Source organism: Halichoerus grypus, chromosome 8 (genome assembly GCF_964656455.1).
Source record: "Halichoerus grypus chromosome 8, mHalGry1.hap1.1, whole genome shotgun sequence".
Classification (NCBI taxonomy): Eukaryota; Metazoa; Chordata; class Mammalia; order Carnivora; family Phocidae; genus Halichoerus; species Halichoerus grypus.
In genome coordinates, this window is record NC_135719.1 from 5,712,670 (window position 1) to 5,734,544 (window position 21,875).

At 56.4% G+C, this 21,875-nt stretch overlaps 2 protein-coding genes across 6 annotated transcripts in view; one reads left to right on the plus strand and one right to left on the minus strand.

Moving 5' to 3' along the window:
• The first annotated feature begins 1,845 nt into the window (after window positions 1-1,845).
• On the plus strand, window positions 1,846-17,700 carry IDH2 (isocitrate dehydrogenase (NADP(+)) 2). Its single transcript, XM_036069931.2, has 11 exons — window positions 1,846-2,075; window positions 10,255-10,346; window positions 11,230-11,395; window positions 12,530-12,690; window positions 12,774-12,917; window positions 14,300-14,436; window positions 14,619-14,770; window positions 16,397-16,509; window positions 16,686-16,783; window positions 16,872-16,964; window positions 17,346-17,700. The coding sequence occupies exons 1-11, from the start codon at window positions 1,958-1,960 to the stop codon at window positions 17,428-17,430; spliced, it is 1,359 nt and encodes a 452-aa protein (XP_035925824.1). The 5' UTR covers window positions 1,846-1,957; the 3' UTR covers window positions 17,431-17,700.
• A 1,252-nt stretch (window positions 17,701-18,952) lies between these two features.
• Window positions 18,953-21,875, minus strand: part of ZNF710 (zinc finger protein 710) — a 65,445-nt gene continuing 62,522 nt past the window's right edge. For all 5 annotated transcript variants that reach the window (XM_036069929.2, XM_036069928.2, XM_078078875.1 and 2 more), the window contains one exon: window positions 18,953-21,592. In XM_036069929.2, the coding sequence (XP_035925822.1) occupies window positions 21,426-21,592 (167 nt within the window). In that variant the 3' untranslated portion in view covers window positions 18,953-21,425. The remainder of the gene's footprint in view (window positions 21,593-21,875) is intronic.

The window sequence follows — 21,875 nt, forward strand, 5'->3', positions numbered from 1 at the left end:
GCCAGTAGCTTGCACTGCCAGGCATTCCAGACAAGTGCAATAGATAGGGACTCTGTTTTCTCCTTCTTTCTTCTTACAAGAGCAATAGACGGTGAGCCAGGCATATGGGTATGAACTAGAGTTCTGCTACTTCCCAGCGGTGTGACATTGAGTAAGTGTCCTGACCTCTTCGAGCGAATGTCAGCTGTCTCACCAAATCGGCACGTATGTGGAAGGCGGGCATGGAGCTGGAGCCCTGGGAGGCAGGGAGTGAAGACGTTAACCTGAAGACGTTGCCTCACTGCCCTGGGCTACTGCTGGGTTTGCAAAGGGTATATGTGCCCCCACCCTCTCTGCAGGTGATGGCTAGACTCTGGAACACACCGAGGCTTCAGTGCTGCCTCTCACCAGGGCTTCTGACACCCTAGTCTACCATGCAGAGGCACAGATGAGCCCCTGGGGGTGGGCAGCAATTTCTTCATGGCCATTTCAGAAGTGGTAGTATGGGTAGCTGACATCCATAACAGAAGGATCCTCAGGGGGTCCTTTCTCCCAGGTGACAGGTATGGACACCAAGGCCCAGGTGCCTGATAATACCAGGATGGCATAAAGGCAATACCAGAGGCTTCCAAGGTCTTTAGCTGTGTTTTGAACAAGAGGACTGGGAACAGAGTGAAAGGCATCATGAGTCATTCTGGGACATGCTGGCCTAAGATCAGGCCTTTGACTGAGACCTCAGACTTTGGCGGGGAGGGGCGTCCAAAAGCAACCTCCCCTTGGATCCAGTCTACTGGGTCTCAGGGCCAAAGCAGTAGCTCTGCCTGGTTGGGACAGGGAGAAGGAAGCACTGAAGTCAGTAATTCAAGGTTGCTTTCTTGGCCCAGCCCCATCTGGCACTGTTGACTGTGAGGCAATGAAGGGGAGAGCTGGGGACACAGGGCAGAAAGAGGTTGCTAGTATTTGGAGTGAGTTGCTGTGACCAGGAAAGTGGGGGCTGGGGTCAGATTTTTCTAAATAAAACCCAGCCCCAGCTGGTGTCTCATTTCAAGAACATGGGCGATGAGACTGGTTGCTTGCGACAGAACCAATCAGTATTGTGTTCCGCATGCAAACAGGCAAAGATGGAACTGTTTGCCAGGGTGGATCCTGAACTCATTCGGTGCAGGCTGCATGAGGACTCGTCTGGATCGTGATAAGCATCAACTACAACCGTTGAGCCGAGGGTGTGCCCCAAGCCTTTTCCTTGCGTTATGTCACCCACCTCTCCTGGCAGCCCTGTTACTGTTACAATTCCCGTTTCGGACGGGAGAAAACAGAGTCTGGCTAGGCTGAATGACTTCGAGGATTAGCAGCTTGACCTGGTGAGAAGCAGAGGAGAAGAGATTTCAGCTCTTGACTCGGATCAGTCTACGCAACTCGTGTGGACGGGAGTATCTGAGCGCGAACTTGAGGAGCCGACGTGCCCGTGGTCTTAGTCCAAGAACACGGAACCCGCACTTGGTTAATGCGAAGGAGTTTCAGTCCAGCCAACGCGAAGGGCGCAGGCGTTTGCTCACTTTGGGGGTTCAAGCTGATTTGTCAGCAAGTGACACCCAGGTTTAAATAGGGCATCCCGGAGAGAGGGGTTGAGCCCCGCTAACAGCTGCCCTAATCCCCCAGCTCAGACCCCGGCTCGCCCATCCCGGCGGGTCTGTCGATCTCTAGCAGCAGCCCCTTGGCTCCAAAGGAAGCGCGCTCTGGGCGCTGGGGCGGGGTCCGGCTGGCGCGGGGGGGCGGGGGGGCGGAGGAGGCCGGCCAGGCCCCGGCCCCGCCTCCTCTCCGGCGAGGCCCAATCGGGTGGCGGCCCCGACATCCCCGCCCCGCCCCTGCCCGCGCGCGGGCGCCGGGCAGGCCTCGGGGCTCGCAGCCAGGCGGCCCGGAGCAGCACGGGCGCTGGGATCTCGCCTGCCTCGCTCGGTTCGCTCGCCTGCTTGGCGGGATGGCTGGCTACCTGCGGGTCGTCCGCTCGCTCTGCAGAGTCTCCGGCTCCGGCGCGCCGGCCTGGGCGCCGGCAGCCCCGACGGGCCCCAACTTGCAGGAGCAGCCGCGGCGCCACTGTGAGTGCCACGAGCAGGGTCCGGGCGGGGCGGGCGCCAGGCACCGCGACGTGGCGGCCTCCCGGGCGGGGACCTGGGAGCGCGAGTCGGGACAATCGCGGGGCCGGGGACGGCGGGCTTGGCACATAAAGAGCCGGGGCGCGGGGACGCGCTCCCCGGCCCCAGGCTCTCTGGCCGCGCCAGGCGCAGGGGTGGGGACTTGAAGGACGGTGGCAACTGGTGGCCCTGGCACGGCAGGTCCTGCGGCCCTGCGCGGGCGGGGGTTCCGGGCCGCTCCGCGCCCCCAGGTATTCCTGTAGGGGGTGCTGGGGGGGGCCCGGGAGGGGGACAGGCCAGCGAGGAGGGGGCCGGAGCAGCCGGCCCGGTGTTCGCGGGAGAGGGATGGTCGCGGCGCGGGCCCGGCTCAGACAAAGGCGGGGAGGAGGCTGTCGCTTCCCCTTCCTCTGCCGCCCGGCGCTCTGTCACCCCTCCTCGCTGTCAGGCCCGCGTCAGCTATTTTTGGAGCCTTTTACGCGACAGCTGGAGGAGCGTCCTTTTTATTTTACCTTTTGTTTACCCCCCCCCCCACCCCGGTCTAACTTAAGTCTCCATCCTGGGGCCTCTCCTTGGCCTGACCTGCCTTTTCTCGCCAGCCCACCCTGCGCTGCTCCTTGGCCTGGCCCTCTCTCCCGACTGGGACACTGGGCTCCTGGGCAGCCGCACCAAAATGCCACTTTCCTGCATAGTTCCTCACTGCTTCTGTGGTAGCCTTAGCACCCTGCTTAGGAGAGAAGACAGTAGTCGGGTCAGAATGAGCAGGATTTAGCCTGAACCTCCATTACCAACCCCTCCCCCGCCCCCTGTGGCATGTGGGCATTGGCCCGCACTGAGGCTCTCCATTGCCAGCTACAAAAGGCAGGGAGAATGTAGGTCTCTTGGCCCTGTCTCTTGCCTGTTGCCGCGGAAACCCCTTTCCTGACCTGGCCTGCAGCCCCTCAGAGTGAGTGAGGACAGTGAGAAAGAGGCAGTGGGGCCCAGGCAGCCGGGCCTTAACTGTTAGGGTAGGTAATCTTTAACGAGTGTGGGAGCAGCTGGCCAGAATTGGGGAGGAGGGGGGGAGAGCTTGGTCCCCCACCCCCACGTCTCCTGCCAAGAAGAAAGGGGCATTTCTGCTTTTGTACTAATGGGATTTGTCTCTAAGTGGTCAGTCCTGCAACTCCAAGGTTCTAAGTGCCCACAGGCCCCAAAACAGAGTTTCCCATATGGCGGAGTTTCCTTTAGCAAAATGGAGTGAGAGGTACATTCTCCAGGTCTCCCCTTTTCTCCTCTGCATTGATGGTAAGAAAGAAAGTTCTTTCAGTCGTAGGTCCTTCCAGAATTCCCCAAGCAGATGGGTTATTAATGGGGCCAATACGTAGTATTTGAGTTGGACAAGAGATTACAACTGTGGCCTCTGCTAGTTTGTTACCTGGCAACGCTGCGGGAGGCAGAATATTTGGCATTCCCCTTGATGACAAGGAAAGAATATATTTTTTTTGGCTAAAACACTCCTGTGTCTTTGCTGCTCGGTAATTCCCATGTCTCTAGTTTTGCAGTTCCTAGGCCTCCAGCGATTGCTGGTGGTGGTTCTGATATGCTGGCCTTTGGGAAAGTGAGGGTGGCCTCTGCCCAAGCGCTCACTGGGAGAATGATCTTGTCTGGCCTTCCTTAGCTCCACTCCTCTCCCGGGAACTTCTTGATTTCCTCACCCTACCTCTTAACTTTTCAGACCTTGGTGACTTGCCTGAACTCTTAGATTCCAGGGCAGATTATTTAATGATCGTTCAAAGTTCTGCAGACCCACCGGTGGAGTTATTAACGTGTTCTCCACTGAAGCTGGTTTCAACCACATCAGATAAGACCACTGCTGCCCCATCAGAGGTTTACCCCAGCCCCCAAATCCTCCATGGGAGCTTGGAGCCTCTTGTGCTGGTTCCATTCAGGGTATGAGGTGCTGGACACCGCCCTCTGGTTACTGGAAGCTAGGCTCTGTGACCTGCCCTGGAGTTTACACTAATGTAAATGCATGTTTAAAATGCCAGTGGATTGCACATTTTAACACAGTATGAAGTGTGAGCTTTTCCAGGGCAAGTTGCCCATTGCCTGGCAGAGATGCCACCCGTGTACATTTGTGATGGTCTGGTGCAATCTGCTGGTGAGAATTCGCCCAGTCTCTGTGTGGCAATGCATCCCGGGGTGGGGGGGCGGGGATGGGAGGGAGCACATTTCATCCCAACAGGAGGGGAGGGAAGGGCAGCAGCTTACTATAGACCAAATTGACTGTGACTTGACATTCACTTGTGACTTCAACAACTATTGTGTTCTCCTGTGTTTCAGGCAAGGTGCTGGGGACAGAGCCAGGGGTAAGAGGCAAAGATTTCTGCCCTCGTGGAGCCTAAATTCTAATGCGGGGACAGTCAGTAAAACAAGGTTGAAGTTGGCTAGTATGGAGTAAAGGAACACTGGCTAAGGGGAACAGATCGGGGCCAGGCAGGTGTGCGTGGCAGTTTGGATGGGGTGGCCAGAAAAGACCTCGAATGAAGCGCTAAGGGAAGGAAGGACACAGGCCGTTTGGTTGTCAGGTGCCACGGCCATGCTGGGGGTCCCTTTGCTTGAGGGACGAGTGCCTGCGGCTGGCACAGACTTGGGGGGGCAGTGACAGATTAGGTCAGGCCTCTGGGGGCCTTGCATTTTTGAGGACTTCGACCTTTACTCTGCGTGAAAGGGGAAGCTTTGCAGGTTTTGAGAAGAGTATGGCCTGATTTACATCTTAACAGTAGCACTCTGGTTTCAGGGTCTTGGTAGGCTTGTAGCCCTAATCTGGCAAGAGATGGTGGGGAAAAAGAAAGAGAGAGAGAAATGGCGACGGGCACCTGGGTGGTAGCACTGGGAGTGGTGAGAAGGGACTGGATTCTGATGTATTTTGAAGGAAGAGCCAATAGGATTTTTTGATGGTGCAGATGTGGGTGTGAGGGAGTGGAGTGGAGGATGACACCAAGGAAAACGCTAGAGCCTCTTCCAGATCGCTGCCCTGCCTTCTTGAGCTCCCAGGAATTGGGGGCTTCCCCTGACATTCTGCTGGGCCATCAGCTTCTCTGCTGACCCGTGGCCAGGGTGGGAAAGTGGCAAAGCGCTTACTCTTGGGGGGAGGCTGTCTTGGGAGAGACCTTCAGCCTTGAGTTTGGAACAGCAGGCCGATCTCGAAACTGGGGACGAGTTTTGATATCCTTACTTGGTGTTGGGTGCTAGCAGTCCAGATGAGGAGGAGAATTGGCCTGTTGGGTCGCCTGTGACTGGTATAATTCCATCCCACACTGTGACCAAGAGGACATGTGCAACATGGCTTCTGAAGATTTCATGGTGGCTGGCCCTTGGAAGCTGTCAGGGAGGCCCATGTACTGTTCCTTGGATTTCAGATTGCTTGTCATCATTTGTCACCCAGAGAGGGGCACACGACGGCGGTGTCTTTACCATATTGGCCGAACCACACACCAGGTCGCCAACTCTGATGTCTTTGGGGGGTCCTCTGGAGGGTACATAATAGGCCTGGAATCAAGGAGAAGGTGTGCGTGAGCACCAGCTCAGTGTGGGGGAAGCAACTCATGCTTCAAGAAGAGACTGGAGGGGCGCCTGGGTGGCTCAGTGGGTTGAGCATCTGCCTTCGGCTCAGGTCATGATCCCAGAGTTCCGGGATCGATCCCAGTGTCCGGCTCCCTGCCCAGTGGGGAGCCTGCTTCTCCCTCTCCCTTGCCTTCTCCCTCTGCCACTCCCCCTGCTTGTTCCCTCTCTCTCTCTCTCTCTCTCTCAAATAAATAAATAAAATCTTTAAAAAAAAAAAGAGAGACTGTATTTTTATGTAAAATCTCCTGGGTTGTTCTTCCCCGCCCCGGTTCAAATTTTTAAAAACTAAAAAAAAAAAATCTTATTTCTTATTTTGTATTGTGGTAAAAGCCACACAATAAAAATTTCCATCTTAACCATTTTTAAGAGTGCAGTTCAGTAGTGTTAATACTTTCACATTGTTGTAAAACCAATCCCCAGAGCTTTATCATCTTGCAAAACTGAAACTCTGTACCCATTAAACAACAGTGCCCCACCCCCTCCTCCCCCAGCTCCTGGCAACCCCCCCTTCCACTTTGTTTTTTATGAATTTGACTACCCTAGGTATCACCTGTAAATAAAATCAGACCGTAGTTTTCTTCTTGTGCCTAGCCTGTTTCAGTCCTCATAAGTCCTCCAGGTTTATCCCTGTTATAGCTTGTGTCAGCATTTTCTTAATTTTTAGGGCTGAATATTCCACTCTCTATATACCCATTTAAAAAATAGTCCATTTGGGGGCGCCTGGGTGGCTCAGTCGCTGGACGTCTGCCTTCCGCTCAGGTCATGACCCCAGGGTCGGTCCTGGGATCGAGACCTGCATCGGGCTCCCTGCTCAGTGGGAAGCCTGCTTCTCCCTCTCCCACTCCCCCTGTTCCCTCTCTCACTGTCTCTCTATCTGTCAGATAGATTAATAGAATCTTTGGAAAAAAAAAAAGTCCATTTAAAATTTACTGACGTTCTGGGTAAGGTACAGGAATTATGAAAAGCTTAGGCATTATGGTTATGAATTCCTTGCATATTTATTATTGCTTCTAATTTATTATAAGAGTTACCTCCCAGAAATGTTAATCACAGCCGTACTGAAAGTGTTTGGGATGGGGTAATGCTGTCCGGGTAAGAATACCACATTGTAAGTCCACTGGCCGTCCAAGGGGAAACTGGCTTTGTGGAATTTGAAACAAAAGAACTTGAGCAGCAAAAGCTATTGAGGTAGGTCCAGATCCATCGCTGTCACTAACCATGGCGGCACTTCCTTTTTTTTTAGCTTCCAAGCAAGTCCATTCACATTTGAGTGGTGGGGAGCCCAGTCTTGGGAGAAACTTGGAATTAGGAACATTGTTTAACCTTTGGAGGGACGTTTCTCTTAACCTTCCTGAATTAGTTTCCAGAGTCCTCTTCTCTCGAAGGCTCATACCACATTTTGTTCATCCATTCGTTCCTTGATAGACACTTGACTTGCTTCCACCTCTTGGCTATTGTCAATAATTCTGCTATGGACATGAGTGTACAAATACCTCCTTGAGACCCTGCTTTTAATTATTTCGGATATATATCTAGAAGTGGGATTGCTGGACCATGTGGCAATTCTCCTTTTTTTTTTAAGGGGGGAGGGGCAGAGGGAAAGGGAGAGAGAGAATCCCAAGCAGGCTCCATGCCCAGAGCAGAGCCTGAGCACCCCTCACCCTCCACCCCCCACTCCCATCTCACAACCCTGAGATCATGACCTGAGTGGAAATCAAGAGTTGGGTGCTTAACCGACTGAGCCACCTGGGTGCCCCTGGACAATATGGCAATTCTATCTTTAATTTTTTTTCTATCTTTAATTTTTTGAGGAACCATCACACTGTTTTCCATAGTGGCTGCAACGTTTTACATTCTTACCAGCGGTACACAGGGTTCCAGTTTGTCCACATCCTCACCAACACCTGTTGTTTTCTGTTGGGGGGCGGGGTTGTTAGTTTGTTTGTTTTTGATAGTAGCTATCCTCATGGGTGTGAGGTGGTATCTCATGGTGATTTTCATTTGCATTTCCCTAATGATTAGTGCTATGGGGTGACTTTTCATAGGCTTCTTGGCCATTTATATATCATTTTTGAAGAAATATCTGTTCAAGTCCTTTGCCCACTTATTAATTGGTTGTTATTGTTGTTGAAATCACCTGATTTTAAAACCTTGGTCACCAATCAATATATTATTTTTTAAAAACCCTGTCTGAGCAGGGTCGTTTTTTTGTGAGTTTGTAATTTTGTCATTGTTGGTAATTTTTATTTTATTTTTTAAAGTAGGCTCCATGCCCAGTGTGGGGCTTGAACTCACAACCTTGAGATCAGGAGTTGCATGCTCTCCTGATGGAGCCAGCCAGGCGCCCCAAGTCTCTGCTGCTATGGCTCCCATGGCTGCTGACTTTTTTTTTTTAATTTAAGATTTTATTTATTTATTTGACAGCAAGAGAGTGAGAGCACAAGCAGGGGGAGTGGCAGGGAGCCTGATGCGGGACTTGATCCCAGGACCCTGGGATCATGACCTGAACCAAAGGCAGACACTTAACCGACTGAGCCACCCAGGCGCCCCACTCCTGACTCTGTTAATAGCCCTGCTTGCCCTCTCTCTCCATCTGTAGGTTTCCCCTCACATACTCACTCCTTGAGGCCAGGCACTGTTATGTTTTTCTGTTGCAGGAAGAGGTGCTTAGCACCTGGTTGTAAGTAAGTGGGCCCTGTGTCCTCTGAGGGTTTGACGCCTGCAGGCAGAGCAGGGAGGGCTGCCCGCTGTGATCTTGACATTGAGTTCTGCATGTAGGAGGTGTGTCCACAGCCCACAGGTTGCTGTGTGTGAAACCCAAAACCTGAGTGGAGCCCAGGTGAAGCTGAAACCTTCAGGACTGGCCCCAAATGAATTCTCCTTAGGGATTATGATTATGGCAGATTCAGTACAGTTAAAAAAAAAAAATCTTGATTAGCTCTCATGACATTAACGCTTAAGAGATGCTCTTAAAAACTAAGCTAGCTCTGCAACAGCCCAGTAGAATTTCTGCAGGTCCTAAAGCCCTTTATACTCAAGCTTTCAACCAGGTAAGGTAAAGGAATTTTGTAACTTGGGTCCAAAGGCCCCTTCGAATCCTGAAAAGGGTGGTAGAGCTGGGTGCACCTTGTTCTGTAGGGAATGGAATGTTTGGAGTCTGTTTGCTTTCTGCTTCTCTGCATGTGACCCATGAGGGTGTCCAGAGGCTGCGCTTGAACCGGAGACCTGGGATCTATCCTGACTTCTGACACAAGCCACACTCCCTGGGTCTCATTTTTCTTCCTAAATAATCTCTCAAATTCTTTTTAGGTTAAAAAAAAAAATCTGTTTGCATATCCTTGGGAGATTATTTTTAGATTAAAAAAGATCTGTGCACATCTTTGGAAAGTGAGTCATTTTGCTGCACATAATTCACCTTTTTCTCAGCGGGCTGGGGAAGTCAGCATGAATCATGGTGGTGGTGTGTGTTGTCGGACAGTGATATGTTTGGGGTTGTGGGGTTTTGGCCACTTCTGTTTTACATGTGCGTAGGTGGTCATGCTTTTTTAGTCTTGGCCTGCTTTTTACAGACTTCTGTCCCTTGCTGTCCACCTAGCGGTGGTCACTTCTTCTGACCATTGGTGTTTTTAAGTGAGCATCTTGGTCCCCTGTTCGGACTTGCTGTCTAATCTCTGGTGAGGTGAAAGACCCAGCACTCCATCTATAAGGATTGTGCGTAACGTAAGAGTCCATGGGCCCTGAGTGAGGCTGAGGAGGCTCTGCTGGGGACAGAGCCCCACTCTCAGCTGTCCTCCTGCCTGCGTTCCAGCAGCGAGTGAACTTTCTGGTGATGGAGGCCCGGCTGTAGGTGTCGCACAGATCTGCTTGCGCGACTCTGCAGTCGCAGTCTCCTCCCGGCTGTGCGTAGAGGAACATGCTAGCGCGTGGGTACCTCCTCTGTCTGCTCCAGGCTGAGGCTCAACAAGCTCCCTCCAGGTAGCCTGCACTGATTTAATGCGGTAGGCCGTTTTCCTGAGTTTTCTTTGGAATTCACTTCCCAGACTGTTGGTTTTTCTCATGAGTCAGACTTTGCTTGGAGAGCCTCCCCCAGCTCCTCTTGTCCTCATCCATCTCCCTGGACCTTAGATGCTTCTCTGGCGGGACTGGCTACCCTGAGCCAGCTCGTATTGAGGGTTCTGAGTTCTAGTCCAGATGCCCTAAGCCACGCTTTCCATTGAGAAAGGTGTGACTCCTGGTAGATGTGTTGTCTTCAAGCAGTGTAACCTGTGTCGGTCTCTTCTGCCTTCAGATTCCAGGGGAGAGGGTCTGACCGGCCAGGCTGGCATCCTTCTGGCCAGTCCTAGGTGGCCGTCCTCAGTGGGGGATCCAGGCCCCCCAGGTGGCCGGGGAGCTGCTCCTGCTGAGGGGGACGGAACATGGGGAGCTGGGCCCTGGCTGACAGGGCTCCCTCCTTGGTGAAGGGCAGGTCCGGCCGGGGAGGAGAGGGGCTCCCCCACGAACCTCCCCAGAGGTGTGATGCGCTCTGTGTGCCCGGTTCCAGATGCCGACAAGAGGATCAAGGTGGCGAAGCCGGTGGTGGAGATGGACGGCGATGAGATGACCCGGATCATCTGGCAGTTCATCAAGGAGAAGGTAGTTCCTCCCAAAGCGGGCGGCTCTCCGCACAGCCTCCTGGGCCCCGTGTCCGGTCCCAGGGCTCACCCGCCACCCTGGTGGGCAGCAACAGCCTTTTTCTGTCCTGCCATCCACCTTTCTGTCATGTCCACACATAGTTTTCACGACATCAGGCAGGGGCCCGGCCTCAGCTGTCTGTCTCATGCTGGTGCCAAAGCCCACATGTTTTCCAGAATGGGTGCACATTCACGGCCCATCCTGTATCGGGTCCGTCTTGATGCCCCACAGTCCGATGTGAGTTCTCCAGGGAGTGGAAAGAGCAGGGCTGGTGTGCCGGGCAGCGTGCACACCTTTCCTGGGCGGTTCAGGGACGTTATCTGGAGTCGTGGCTGTGGTGTGTCGTCGGACAGCGATACGTCCCAGCCATCGAGCCGTCATGGCGGAGGGCTCCCAGCGTGGCTCCTTGGCTTCCCCAAAGTCGCTGTGGTCTGGATCTGCCTGGAGAACTTGTCCATGTGAAGACCCCTGTATTGTGTGTGTGTCCACAAGAAGGTCGAGAATTGCCACTTCTGAATGGGGAGGAGAAGGGAACCCACCGTACAGAGAAATCTAGATGCACTTGGGGTTGGGGTTCAGCTGAGTTGGTGGGCCATCGCGGTCCATGCTAGGGGCTGAGCCCTCTGAGGGGCTGCAGCCTGGTCTGCTGGCCTCTTTCCAGAGAGCCCTGCATCCTGACAGCTTCTGCCTGGCCCCGCGGAGGAATGGCTGATCCCACCCCTCTGCCGTGCTGCCCGCTTCCTCCACTGGCCTTCCCTGACTGGGCGTCCTGTGCCATGGCCCACACGTGCCCCTGAGTCACAGACATCTGGGCTGACGCCTTGCCCCGGTCATCTGTCTCTAGCTCATCCTACCCCACGTGGACGTCCAGCTCAAGTACTTCGACCTGGGGCTCCCACACCGTGACCAGACCAATGACCAGGTCACCATAGACTCCGCGTTGGCCACCCAGAAGTACAGTGTGGCCGTCAAGTGTGCCACGATCACCCCTGATGAGGCCCGTGTGGAAGGTGTGAGGGTGCGGAGGTGGGTGGGCCGGGGCAGTGGGGGCTGGGCCACGAACCTGGGAGACGGGAGCCCCAGGGGTGCCTGCAGATGAGGCTGGGCGGGGTGTTGTTCCCAGGCCCGTGGTGTTTGTGCTGTGCTGTGCGGCTCTGGCCAGGGTAGGGGTCGTTGGCAACAGCGAGGAGGAAGCTCATGCAGGCACAGTAAGACGGCCTCTTGGGGGAGGCTGCCCCTCTGGGCTCCTGGACTGTTCTGCAGGCAGGTTTACGGAGAGACCTTGGGGCCACCTCTGGCCAGCAGAGTGCTCTGTGTCAGGCTCGTATCCTTCAGAGCCTCAGAGGGCGCTGGGGAGCATTGCTCGGATCTCACCACCCACTTGGCACTGCAGCTCTGTCTCAGAGAGGTGCCCTCACCAGGCTTGGACTGGCTGCTGGGCCCTGGTTCTGGGACCACTTTCGAGGGTTCCATGAAATAGGGCACCAGTGTGTGGACAAAGGGGCCAGGTTTGGAAAATTCGAGAAAGGGTGGCTTAGGGGCTCGCGGAGCTCTTTCTCTCTTGCTATGTCCTGCAGTGTGAGGGAGCTGGAAGGAGGCATTCAAGGCCCATTTCCCAAACGCTCCAGAGCTCCTCCCGTCTTTCGGGTGCAACCTGACCTTAGGCTACTGGAATCATCTCCGTGCTAAGCTCTTTTTGCAGGTTTTCTTTTATTTCTCCTGAGCCCCGGGATTTATGCATCCCTATTTTGTGGACAAGGAAGTAGGGAGTCACTGTCTTAGCAATGTGGGCTGGACCCCGTGGTTCGTGGCAGTACCACGGCGAGAACAGCACGTCTGCTGCATGCCGAGCATGATGTGGGAGCCGCTTTAGGAAGAAGTTTATTTAATCCTCACCGCGACCCTTAGCAATCATTTCATTTTATAGCTCGGGTTAAGCCACCTGCATAAAACTCACAGTTAGAGGTGGTGGAGTTAGACCCTGAAGCCAAGAAATCTGATCCCACGGCCCACACATTCATATTCTAGACATTCCCCAGGATGATTTCCAGGGCCCCCGTCTGGCCGCGCGTTCTTGCCTAGGGTTCAAATTTTGGTTGGAAGGTGGGGGCTGCAGCCGGGCCACTTCGTCTCTGTCCTCACAGAGTTCAAGCTGAAGAAGATGTGGAAGAGTCCCAACGGGACCATCCGAAACATCCTCGGGGGGACCGTCTTCCGGGAACCCATCATCTGCAAAAACATCCCCCGCCTGGTCCCCGGCTGGACCAAGCCCATCACCATTGGCAGGCACGCCCACGGCGACCAGGTTGGCCCCGGAGGGAGCTGCTTGCACTGGCCTGGGACCCTCACCCGGACCCCCTGGCCTGAGCCGCGCTCTTGTCTCCGTAGTACAAGGCCACGGACTTTGTGGTGGACCGGGCCGGCACGTTCAAGATCGTCTTCTCCCCGAAGGACGGCAGTGGCGCCAAGGAGTGGGAGGTGTTCAACTTCCCCGCCGGCGGCGTGGGGATGGGCATGTACAATACGGACGAGGTGAGGCCCCGGCGCGCGGCTCCCCGAGCCTGGCCCCCCGCTCGGGCCGCTGTGGACTGCCGATTCTGACGCCCCCGCGACAGCGGCCTGGGGGCAAATGCATCGGGATGCGTTCAGGGGGACCCGCCGTGTGCCTGGGGTGCAGTGGGGCGGGCGGACTCCTGCTTAGCCAGATGCTCCTGCTGTGCTCCTTCTCCGACACCCCGACTTCCTGTGCTCCTCCGACACCCCGACTTCCTGTGCTCCTTCTCCGACACCCCGACTTCCTGTGCTCCTCCGACACCCCGACTTTCTGTGTGTCTTCTCCGACACCCCGACTTCCTGTGCTCCTTCTCTGACACCCCGACTACCTGTGTGTCTTCTCCGACACCCCGACTACCTGTGTGTCTTCTCCGACACCCCGACTTCCTGTGCTCCTTCTCCGACACCCCGACTTCCTGTGTGTCTTCTCCGACACCCCGACTTCCTGTGCGTCTTCTCCGACACCCCGACTTCCTGTGCTCCTTCTCCGACACCCTGAATTCCTGTGCTCCTTCTCTGACACCCCGACTTCCTGTGCTCCTTCTCTGACACCCCGACTTCCTGTGCTCCTTCTCCGACACCCTGAATTCCTGTGCTCCTCCGCACCCCGAATTCCTGTGCTCCTCCGACACCCCAACTTCCTGAGTTCCTTCTCCGACACCCCGACTTCCTGTGCTCCTTCTCTGACACCCCGAATTCCTGTGCTCCTTCTCTGACACCCCAACTTCCTGAGTTCCTTCTCCTACACCCCGACTTCCTGTGTTCCTCTGACACCCCGACTTCCTGTGTGTCTTCTCCCGACACACCTTTCGGGGCACGTTAGTTGTCAGGATGCTTAGCTTAAGCAAACTGGATAGGCATTTTTTTCCCCCTTTCCCAACTCTTGGCTTTCATTTGTTCTGTGGTTGGCCTCATTCTCTGGCCGTGAGGAAGTGGCCACCAGGAGCCCCAGGCTTGTCCCCTGCCAGCTTGGTTATCCTATCAGAAAAGAGCCTTTTTGTCAACAGGGTTCCGGCAAAAGCGCAGGCCTGGGTCACATGACCACCTCTGAGCCAATCACAGAGGGGCTCGGAGACGATAAGCCGGGACTTGGGGTCCACTCTAGAGACTGCTGGGTGGGCCGGGGGAATCAGCCCCACCCCAGCCATATGGTCTAAGAATTGGGGAGGGGAGGGTAGTTGTCCAAGGCAAAACTGAGGGGCTGCTTCCTCCCAGAAGTTGGGAGGGGGCTACTGGGCCAGTAGAAAGAGCAGCTGCTCCCTCCAGGGTGGCTGGGTTCACCCAGACTGTCAGGGCGGGTGGTATGGAGGGAAGGGATGCCGTACCTGGGGCCCACACCAGGGACCTCTCTCTCCCTGCAGTCCATCTCGGGTTTTGCGCACAGCTGCTTCCAGTATGCCATCCAGAAGAAGTGGCCGCTGTACATGAGCACCAAGAACACCATCCTGAAAGCCTACGACGGGCGCTTCAAGGACATCTTCCAGGAGATCTTTGAGAAGTAACAGCCTCTCCCTTTATCGCTCCCTCAGGATTTCACAGCCTTCCTTGCCTGTCCCCCCAGCCCCCAGCCTACAGGGTGGTCACTGTCCCAGTGCATTTGACTCAGCCCTGAGCTTGGGGGGAGATCCGCAACCTGTCAGCCTCCCGCCCTCTCCCCACAACAGGCCCTTGTGCTTCCAGGCACTATAAGACCGACTTTGACAAGAATAAGATCTGGTACGAGCACCGGCTCATTGACGACATGGTGGCTCAGGTCCTCAAGTCTTCCGGCGGCTTCGTGTGGGCCTGCAAGAACTACGACGGAGATGTGCAGTCGGATATCCTGGCGCAGGGTACGCTGGGAGCACCGTTCTCCGGGGGCTGGGTTGTTGGTCTTTTCTGGCTGGGGGATTTTTCAGACCCTTTTCATAGAAAACTTCTCTAGTGTGGCCTGCTGACTCATTGCAGGGTTCCCCGTGGACAGCAGGGGGCAGGAGGTCTCTGGCATCTGAGTGAGGAAGGCTTCCCAAATTAGGTTTGGACGGGTGTATTACTAAGGCTACTGTTACAGAGAAAGGAGAACATAGGAATTCAAGTTCTTTTTTTTTTTTAAGTTTTTTTTTTTTGGTAAAGATTTTATTTATTTGACAGAGAGACACAGCGAAAGAGGGAACACAAGCAGGGGGAGTGGGAGAGGGAGAAGCAGGCTTCCCATGGAGCAGGGAGCCCGATGCGGGGCTTGATCCCAGGACCCCGAGATCATGACTTGAGCCGAAGGCAGACGCTTAACGACTGAGCCACCCAGGCGCCCCAGGAATTCAAGTTCTAAAGGGCTAGGTGTGTCAGCTTTGAGGTTGTTCCTGCCTGTGGGCCAAGTGACTGTGGCTCCAGGTTTGGCTCCAGGAAGAAAATGGGATTGAGCACAACTGGGTGCTTTTTGAACAACAGAGAATTCATTTTGCACAGTAAATCTGTTGGATGTAGGAGAATATTGGGGAAGGTGGCAAAGCCCCACGCCCTAGAGTGTCCCGTGAGACAAATTGGATTGCGGCAGGAGCATGGACGAGGCCATTAGAGAGGTAGCTGTGAGAACTCGCCCATTTGTGCTGGGAACGAGAGCAGGAAAGGCGGTGAGAGGAGACAACATGTGAAGTACGGAGAGGGAGGAGAAACAATGTTCCACGAGATGGGGTGAAGTCTAGCTCCTGATACGGAGGAAAATGAAGTCCACCCCAGGTTGTGAGGAAAAGACCTAGGGTCCTGATGTTTTATAAAAACCTTTGGCTCTATTTCAGTAGGTGCAGTGGTGATCCTCTCACTAGAACCATTCCCATCTAGGATGGAAAGATGAAAAGCCATAGCAGACCAGAGAAAGGCATGAAAGTTACCCTTAAGTAATAAGGAATTGGTGAGCGTGAGGGTCTGGTAAACATGGAGAAGAGACCCCCTCCCCCTGCCCCAGCTGCAGACAGTCTTAGACAACTAATTTTCTTTCTTTTCTTTTTTTTAAGATTTTATTTATTTATTTGAGAGAAAGTGAGAGAGTACAAGCGGGGTAGGGGGAGAGGAGATGAGTAGAGGGAGAGGGAGAAGCAGGCTTCCCACTGAGCAGAGAGCCTGACACTGGGCTCGATCCCAGGATCCCGGGATTGTGATCTGAGCCAAAGGCAGACACTTAACCAGCCGAGCCACCCAGGTGCCCGTTAGACAAGTAGTTTTCTTATAGAAGTTTTTCACTTTTTTGGAACGCCTAGGTGGCTACCCAGATATATGTTCACAGGCTGACGAATGCCACCTTTGAATGCCCCCTGCCCTGTGCTGGGCTCTGGAGACCCAGGACAAGGGTAGACAAGCCGGAAACGGTGGCTGTCCTCCCAGGCACAGTCGGAGCTTGTGAGCTGAGAGGCAGCTCACGAGCAGGACGGCAGGTGGGTGAGGGGTGGTGTTGGCACTGAAAGGAGAGTCTTCCCCCTCTTCAGGCTTTGGCTCCCTTGGCCTGATGACGTCTGTGCTGGTCTGCCCGGATGGGAAGACCATCGAGGCTGAGGCTGCTCATGGAACGGTCACCCGCCATTATCGGGAGCACCAGAAGGTGAGTGGTAGGGACTGTGGTCGCGTGCCCATCTACCCCAGGGGCTTAGAACACACTGGCGCGGAAGACTGGGAGGGTGGGTCTGGCTTGTCAGTCTAGGGGTGGGCAGCTGCGTCCAGGTGGCCCTCTTGTCAGCTGCTTCGGCTCCTAATGCCGCTGTGCCCCCTGCCCCGCAGGGCCGGCCCACCAGCACGAACCCCATTGCCAGCATCTTTGCCTGGACACGTGGCCTGGAGCACCGGGGGAAGCTGGACGGGAACCAGGACCTCATCAGGTGAGCCGAGAGGGCGGGGGGCCTGAGCTGGCCCAGGGCAGGTGCTGGGCTCTGTGAGCTGGGCCCTCACTCTGCCCGCCGCCTGCAGGTTTGCGCAGACCCTGGAGAAAGTGTGTGTCCAGACTGTGGAGAGCGGAGCCATGACCAAGGACCTGGCGGGCTGCATCCATGGCCTCAGCAAGTGCGTGGCCTGGGGCAGAGGGCGGGGCTGGCCTTCGCGGACCTCGGGGCCGGGTGGGAAGAAGCCAGAGGCTCCTTAGGGGCCCCTCTGGGATCCGCTTCGCTGCCAAGGGCCTGAGGTGGGACAGGTCCACAGCGCTGAGGCCCAGTGCGTTGGTCCCCGTTCCCGGGGCCAGCGGGCTGGCCACTCAGGGCCTTGCCATCCCCTTCCCTACGAGTTCCTGCTGAACTTGGCCGTGGGCTCCCGGCAGCCTGTGACCGGTAGCCTGGGTGCGCGGCCTGGGGGTCGGGGGGCAGCCCCTCGGGGGGGCCCGAGCTCGGGCTCTGCCCTGGAAGGGCCCGGCTGGAGGCGCTCCTCACGCGAGCCCTGTTCCCTCGGCAGTGTGAAGCTGAACGAGCACTTCCTGAACACGTCGGACTTCCTGGACACCATCAAGAACAACCTGGACAAGGCCCTGGGCCAGTAGTGGGGGCGGCAGCGCGGCCCGGCGGCTGTGGTGGGCGGGCCGGGCCGAGCAAGCCGCGGGCCGCGGGGGAGCCCCTTCTCAGGCCTTTCTAGGGGACGTTTTTTATACGAGCGAGATGTTTTTAAAAGTCTCTGTGTTTCCCCTCATGGTGACGTGAGGCAGGAACAGCGCGTTTTACCTCAGCCGGTCAGTGTGTTTTGCATACTGTAATTTATATTGCCCTTGGAACACATTGTGCCGTATTTAGCTACTAAAAAGTTCTTCACAAAACCGTCTGCTGTGTTTGTGCCCCAGGGAAGGAGGCCGCGCAGCCAGGGCCCCAGAGAGAGGGCCTCAAGGACCGGCGGATTCTCCCCGGGACAGACTGGGCCGCCGCAGGCCTGGGTCCCCGGCCGCCAGCAGTCAGGGCCCACCGTGAGGGGAGGGGAGTGGGCAGCACTGGGAGCGTCCGAACTGCACGGGAGCCGCCCGACGGGCCCCGGGACTCCCGGCGTGCGGGCCTGTGGGCCCCCTGAGATTACCGAGCACAACCCCGGTCCTATATCCTCCTGTCCGTTTCAGGGTTGCTACCACTTCTCATAGATTCTCGTTTTTTGCTTTGTTGGTTCTAACCTTCTCAACATCTCCAGACCTCTCTCTCTGCCCTTTTCTGGGTCTTCAGAGTGGATCCCACACAGCAGCTGCCCCTCTGTCCTGTCCATGGCTGCCTGGGGCTGGGGGCTTGGGGCTGGGACTGGGACTGGGGCTGGGGCTGGGACTGGGACCCAGACTTGGGTTCATCTTCACTGTTCTTTGGCAAAAAAGGAAGATTACAAAGTTGCTTTAAAGCTAAATAGATCCAGTTGAAAGGGCTGTCTTTTACGCAGGGATTACATTCTACTTTTGGTGTTTACATGTCCAGGGGAAGAGCTGCACCATCTTCATGTGATACAGTAAATACTCGGCAACCCAGTTTCGGGGGGGGACTCTCATGGCTCCTGAGACTGGACAGTTGGGACCTCGGGAGCTTGGAGATGGGCTGTGGCCACCGCTCACTCTGGTGGCCTCCATCTGGCCGAGGGACAACTTACTCCCTGCGCTCATCACGCTGAACTCCCAGGGCGGTAGGAAGAAAAGCTGGTGTGTTGCTTCTGCTTAGGCCCAACTCCCGGGGCGAAGCTCAAGGTTTCCGGCCCCTTCTTAAGGGCTGGCAGCCTCTGAAGGGCAGTGTGGCATCGTGAGCTGGCTTCTGTCCTGGTGCCCTGTTGGTGGGTCAGCAGGGGAAACGGTTTTTCTCTGCAGTTGGTGGGAATTCTGGGGCCTGGGCTGGAGCCCTTCCCTCTTGGGGGGCTCGGAGCAGCTCCCCGCAGGTGCCTGGCCCTGCAGGTGGCCATTCCCATGCAAAGGATGGTCTGGGTTTCTTCCCCTCCTTGGAGAGTGACGCCCCCGCGGGGTTGGGAAGCCTCGTTGGGAGTCCCTTGCCGGGGACGGTGAGGACCAAGTCGTCAAGAACCAGGGGAAGAAGCACTCACAGTCACCTCGCTAAAGAATATTCATTTATTTATAATTATTGCTAAGTAAACTTCTCTTTTAAACGGGAACATAAAAACACAGTAGGGCTTTGCACAAGTGGAATTTCTAAACAGTTGGTTTGTATACACGTCAAAATAAGTTAGGATGGAATTTGTCCAGGAGTTTCCAAGTCACCCAAGAGGCCGCGTGCGCGCCTCTCTTGAAAGGTCGGGGGAGGGGTGAGGACAGGAGCCTTGCGGAGACCACCCCCAGCTCAAATGTGTGAGTTGTGCTGTTTCCTTCTCTTAGCTTTGCCCGGGTCCAAGGCACAGGGCAGGGGGGCGTTCAAGTATCGAACCTCGCAGAGGGCCGGCGCTGATGGCGGGGCTGGGGGAGGAAAGGAGAGCCCCACCCTGGGGGCCAGCCCTTCTCCCTTGGGTTTCCACGACCAAGGCCACTGCACTGGCAGGAAGGAAGAGGAGGAGGAGGTACAGGGTTCTTTTTGGTACCAGGGGAGAAAGACATTGTGGGAAGAGGTAGTTTGCAGGGGGTGAGGCTTCTGCTCAGCAGGAGAAAATGTCTTCTACAGTGACGGGGTCACTGCCACCTGAGGGTCATCATGGCGGGCACCTGGGGGGCCGGGGGGGGCGCCTCGGGGTTCTGGAGGGGAAAGGCTCCTGTGAGCCCCCAGCCCTCTGGTCTGCTGCCTCTTAGCGTGAGTGAGCTTTAGCAGAGAAGGAAGGGGTACCTGGCTGCCTGATCCCGAGGCCACCCTGTCCTCCCCTCAGTCCTGATCACAGCCACCCTGTAGCCTGGCTTGGTCCTTCACTAAGGATACAGCTCTGGGGGCGGCTGCATTTCCAGCTGGTTCCCCCCCACCCCCCACCCCGTCTGTTACCCCTCCTTTCCTGGTTTCTGGGCTGAAGTTGGTGGCTTCACCTCCTTCGCGCCTTTGGGGACAGCCCTGCCTGCCCCTCCCCACCGAGGCCTCAGGAGGCGAGTGGGCAGGAGTCTGGGTGCCCTAGCGTTCCTGAATGTGCCCTTTCGTGCCCCGGGCCTGTCTTGGGGTCCCGGGGCGGGAGGGGGCGTGGGGACAGAGGCCGGGAGAGCAGGCGAGCCAGGCAGCGAGCCGCGGGCTGAGCGGAATCAAGCCGCTGCGGGCCCTGCAGTGGGTGGCGCTGCGCGAGTCACGGGCCACAGGGGCGGTGCAGGGGTCCCCCCGGGCCTGCCCGGCTCCGCCCCCCGCCCCCCGCCCCGGCCCCTCCGCGCCTGGGCCAGGCCTGAGCCCTACCCGGCCAGCCGCTCGAGGTTGGGGAGGCATGAAGCACGCACAGCACACGAGGGAGCTTCCGTTTGGAAAAAGAAAATGATCTCCATCAGAAAAGAATAGGCGACACAGAATTGGAAAGAAAAAAAAAATAAATTACCTTCAAAATACCCCTTTTGCTCAAAAAAATTTTTTTTTCTCTATGGTCTTCATTTTCTTTTTAACTATGTTGCTCTTCACGGGAACCTGTTGACTCTTGGCTGTCCACTTCCTCAACATGGATACTTGTTAATAATACAACACTCCAGCCACCCCCCAGGTGGTCCTTGGCCTCCTCTGAGGACAGCCCCTCTCGGTCCCCTGCCCCTCACTCGAGGGGCTTCCGGCTGTCTTAGCGTGTGCCCAGCGAAAGGCACGTCCCAGCTCTGCTCACGTCGGGGGACCCTGGTGCGGTGACCCGTTCAACAAAGAACTGGATGACATCTGTTGAAATCCACTTTAGGGACACCCACTTTCAAACTGCTGGAAGGTGGGGGCCTTCGGGGGGTTGGCTGGAGAGGGCACTAGCTGGGGGCTGGGCTACACCCCGCTTTCCTGAGGCCAGGACCGGGGCTGCATGCATGCCTGGCTCCCGGAGAGCTCGGGAGGCACCAGGAGGTAGAAGGCAGAGGGCCCTGCCTGGCTGTTGATGAACAGGGTGGGGAAGGGGGCTCTGGGGCCTGGGCGTTTTCCAGCCCAGGGAAGGGGGTGGGCTGGGGGTGGGCGGGCAGTGCTGACCGGCACAGGAGCTCAAACATCCCTTAGAGGCAGGAGTCGGTCCAGAGCGGAAACAAGGCCAGGCTCAAGTTATGTCTTCCTCCAGTGCCAGGACCCCTCTGCCGGGCCTGGAGAGACCTGAGGACCTGTGCCCTTGTGACCTGGCCCCAGATGGCCCCCACCAGCATTTCTCCCACCCTCCCGCAGCAGCAGGCCAAGGAGACCCAGAGCTGGGCCTTCTGTGCTCTCCTTCCTTCCCCAGATGCCTGGGGCCTGTGCCTGGTTCACAGCTGAGGCCAGGAGTACAGTCTCCATTTGGTCGAAAAGTCCCTAGTGGTGCAAACGACTCGGTGGGGGCGGGGGGGGGGGCTCGGGACAGTGGGGCAGTAGCTTCTGGGCCGCGGCAGGTGCAGCCCGCAGCAGCGGGGTCTCCCCCCACGTCCCACGCCCTCCCCGCCCCTGCTGGGCGGCCCAGCTTGCGCTATAGCACGTTGTAGTAGGCCATCTCCTTCATGGCCTGTCCGGTGAGGACGCTGGCCTCGGCGCTGCTGTCCACCCCGGCGTAGGCGTAGGCGTTCTCGAAGTCCTCCATCTCCTGCTGGCTGTCAAGCTCGGAGGGGTCAGTGCCGGTCAGCTCCATCATGGGGTCTGCAAGAGAGGGGCACAGTTAGGCCCGGATGCCGCCTCCTGGGAAGAGCTGGTCCCTTCCAGACGGAAGCAGAGGACCTTTCTCAAGAGAGGACTTCCTAGTCATTGCTTCCAGAGGATTCTCCGCTGCCTCTCTTCCTTCCTGTGGCTTCTCAGAGGGGTCACCAGACCTGAGCGCTAAAGCTGTGTGTGTTGGGGGAGGTGGGGGGAGCAGTGCAGGCCTGGCCTTGAACTCTTGTTTGCCCTCCAAAGTCAGCCCTCCTATGCATCCTCTGCAGTGTTG

What these genes read in the sequence shown, in the direction of transcription:
- IDH2 (XM_036069931.2), top strand. Translation starts at nt 1,958, where the DNA reads ATGGCTGGCTACCTGCGGGTCGTCCGCTCGCTCTGCAGAGTCTCCGGC. An exon ending in GGCAGTTCATCAAGGAGAAG is followed by an intron (nt 10,347 to 11,229) that starts GTAGTTCCTCCC and finishes ATCTGTCTCTAG; the next exon opens with CTCATCCTACCCCACGTGGA. An exon ending in TTCCAGGAGATCTTTGAGAA is followed by an intron (nt 14,437 to 14,618) that starts GTAACAGCCTCT and finishes TTGTGCTTCCAG; the next exon opens with GCACTATAAGACCGACTTTG.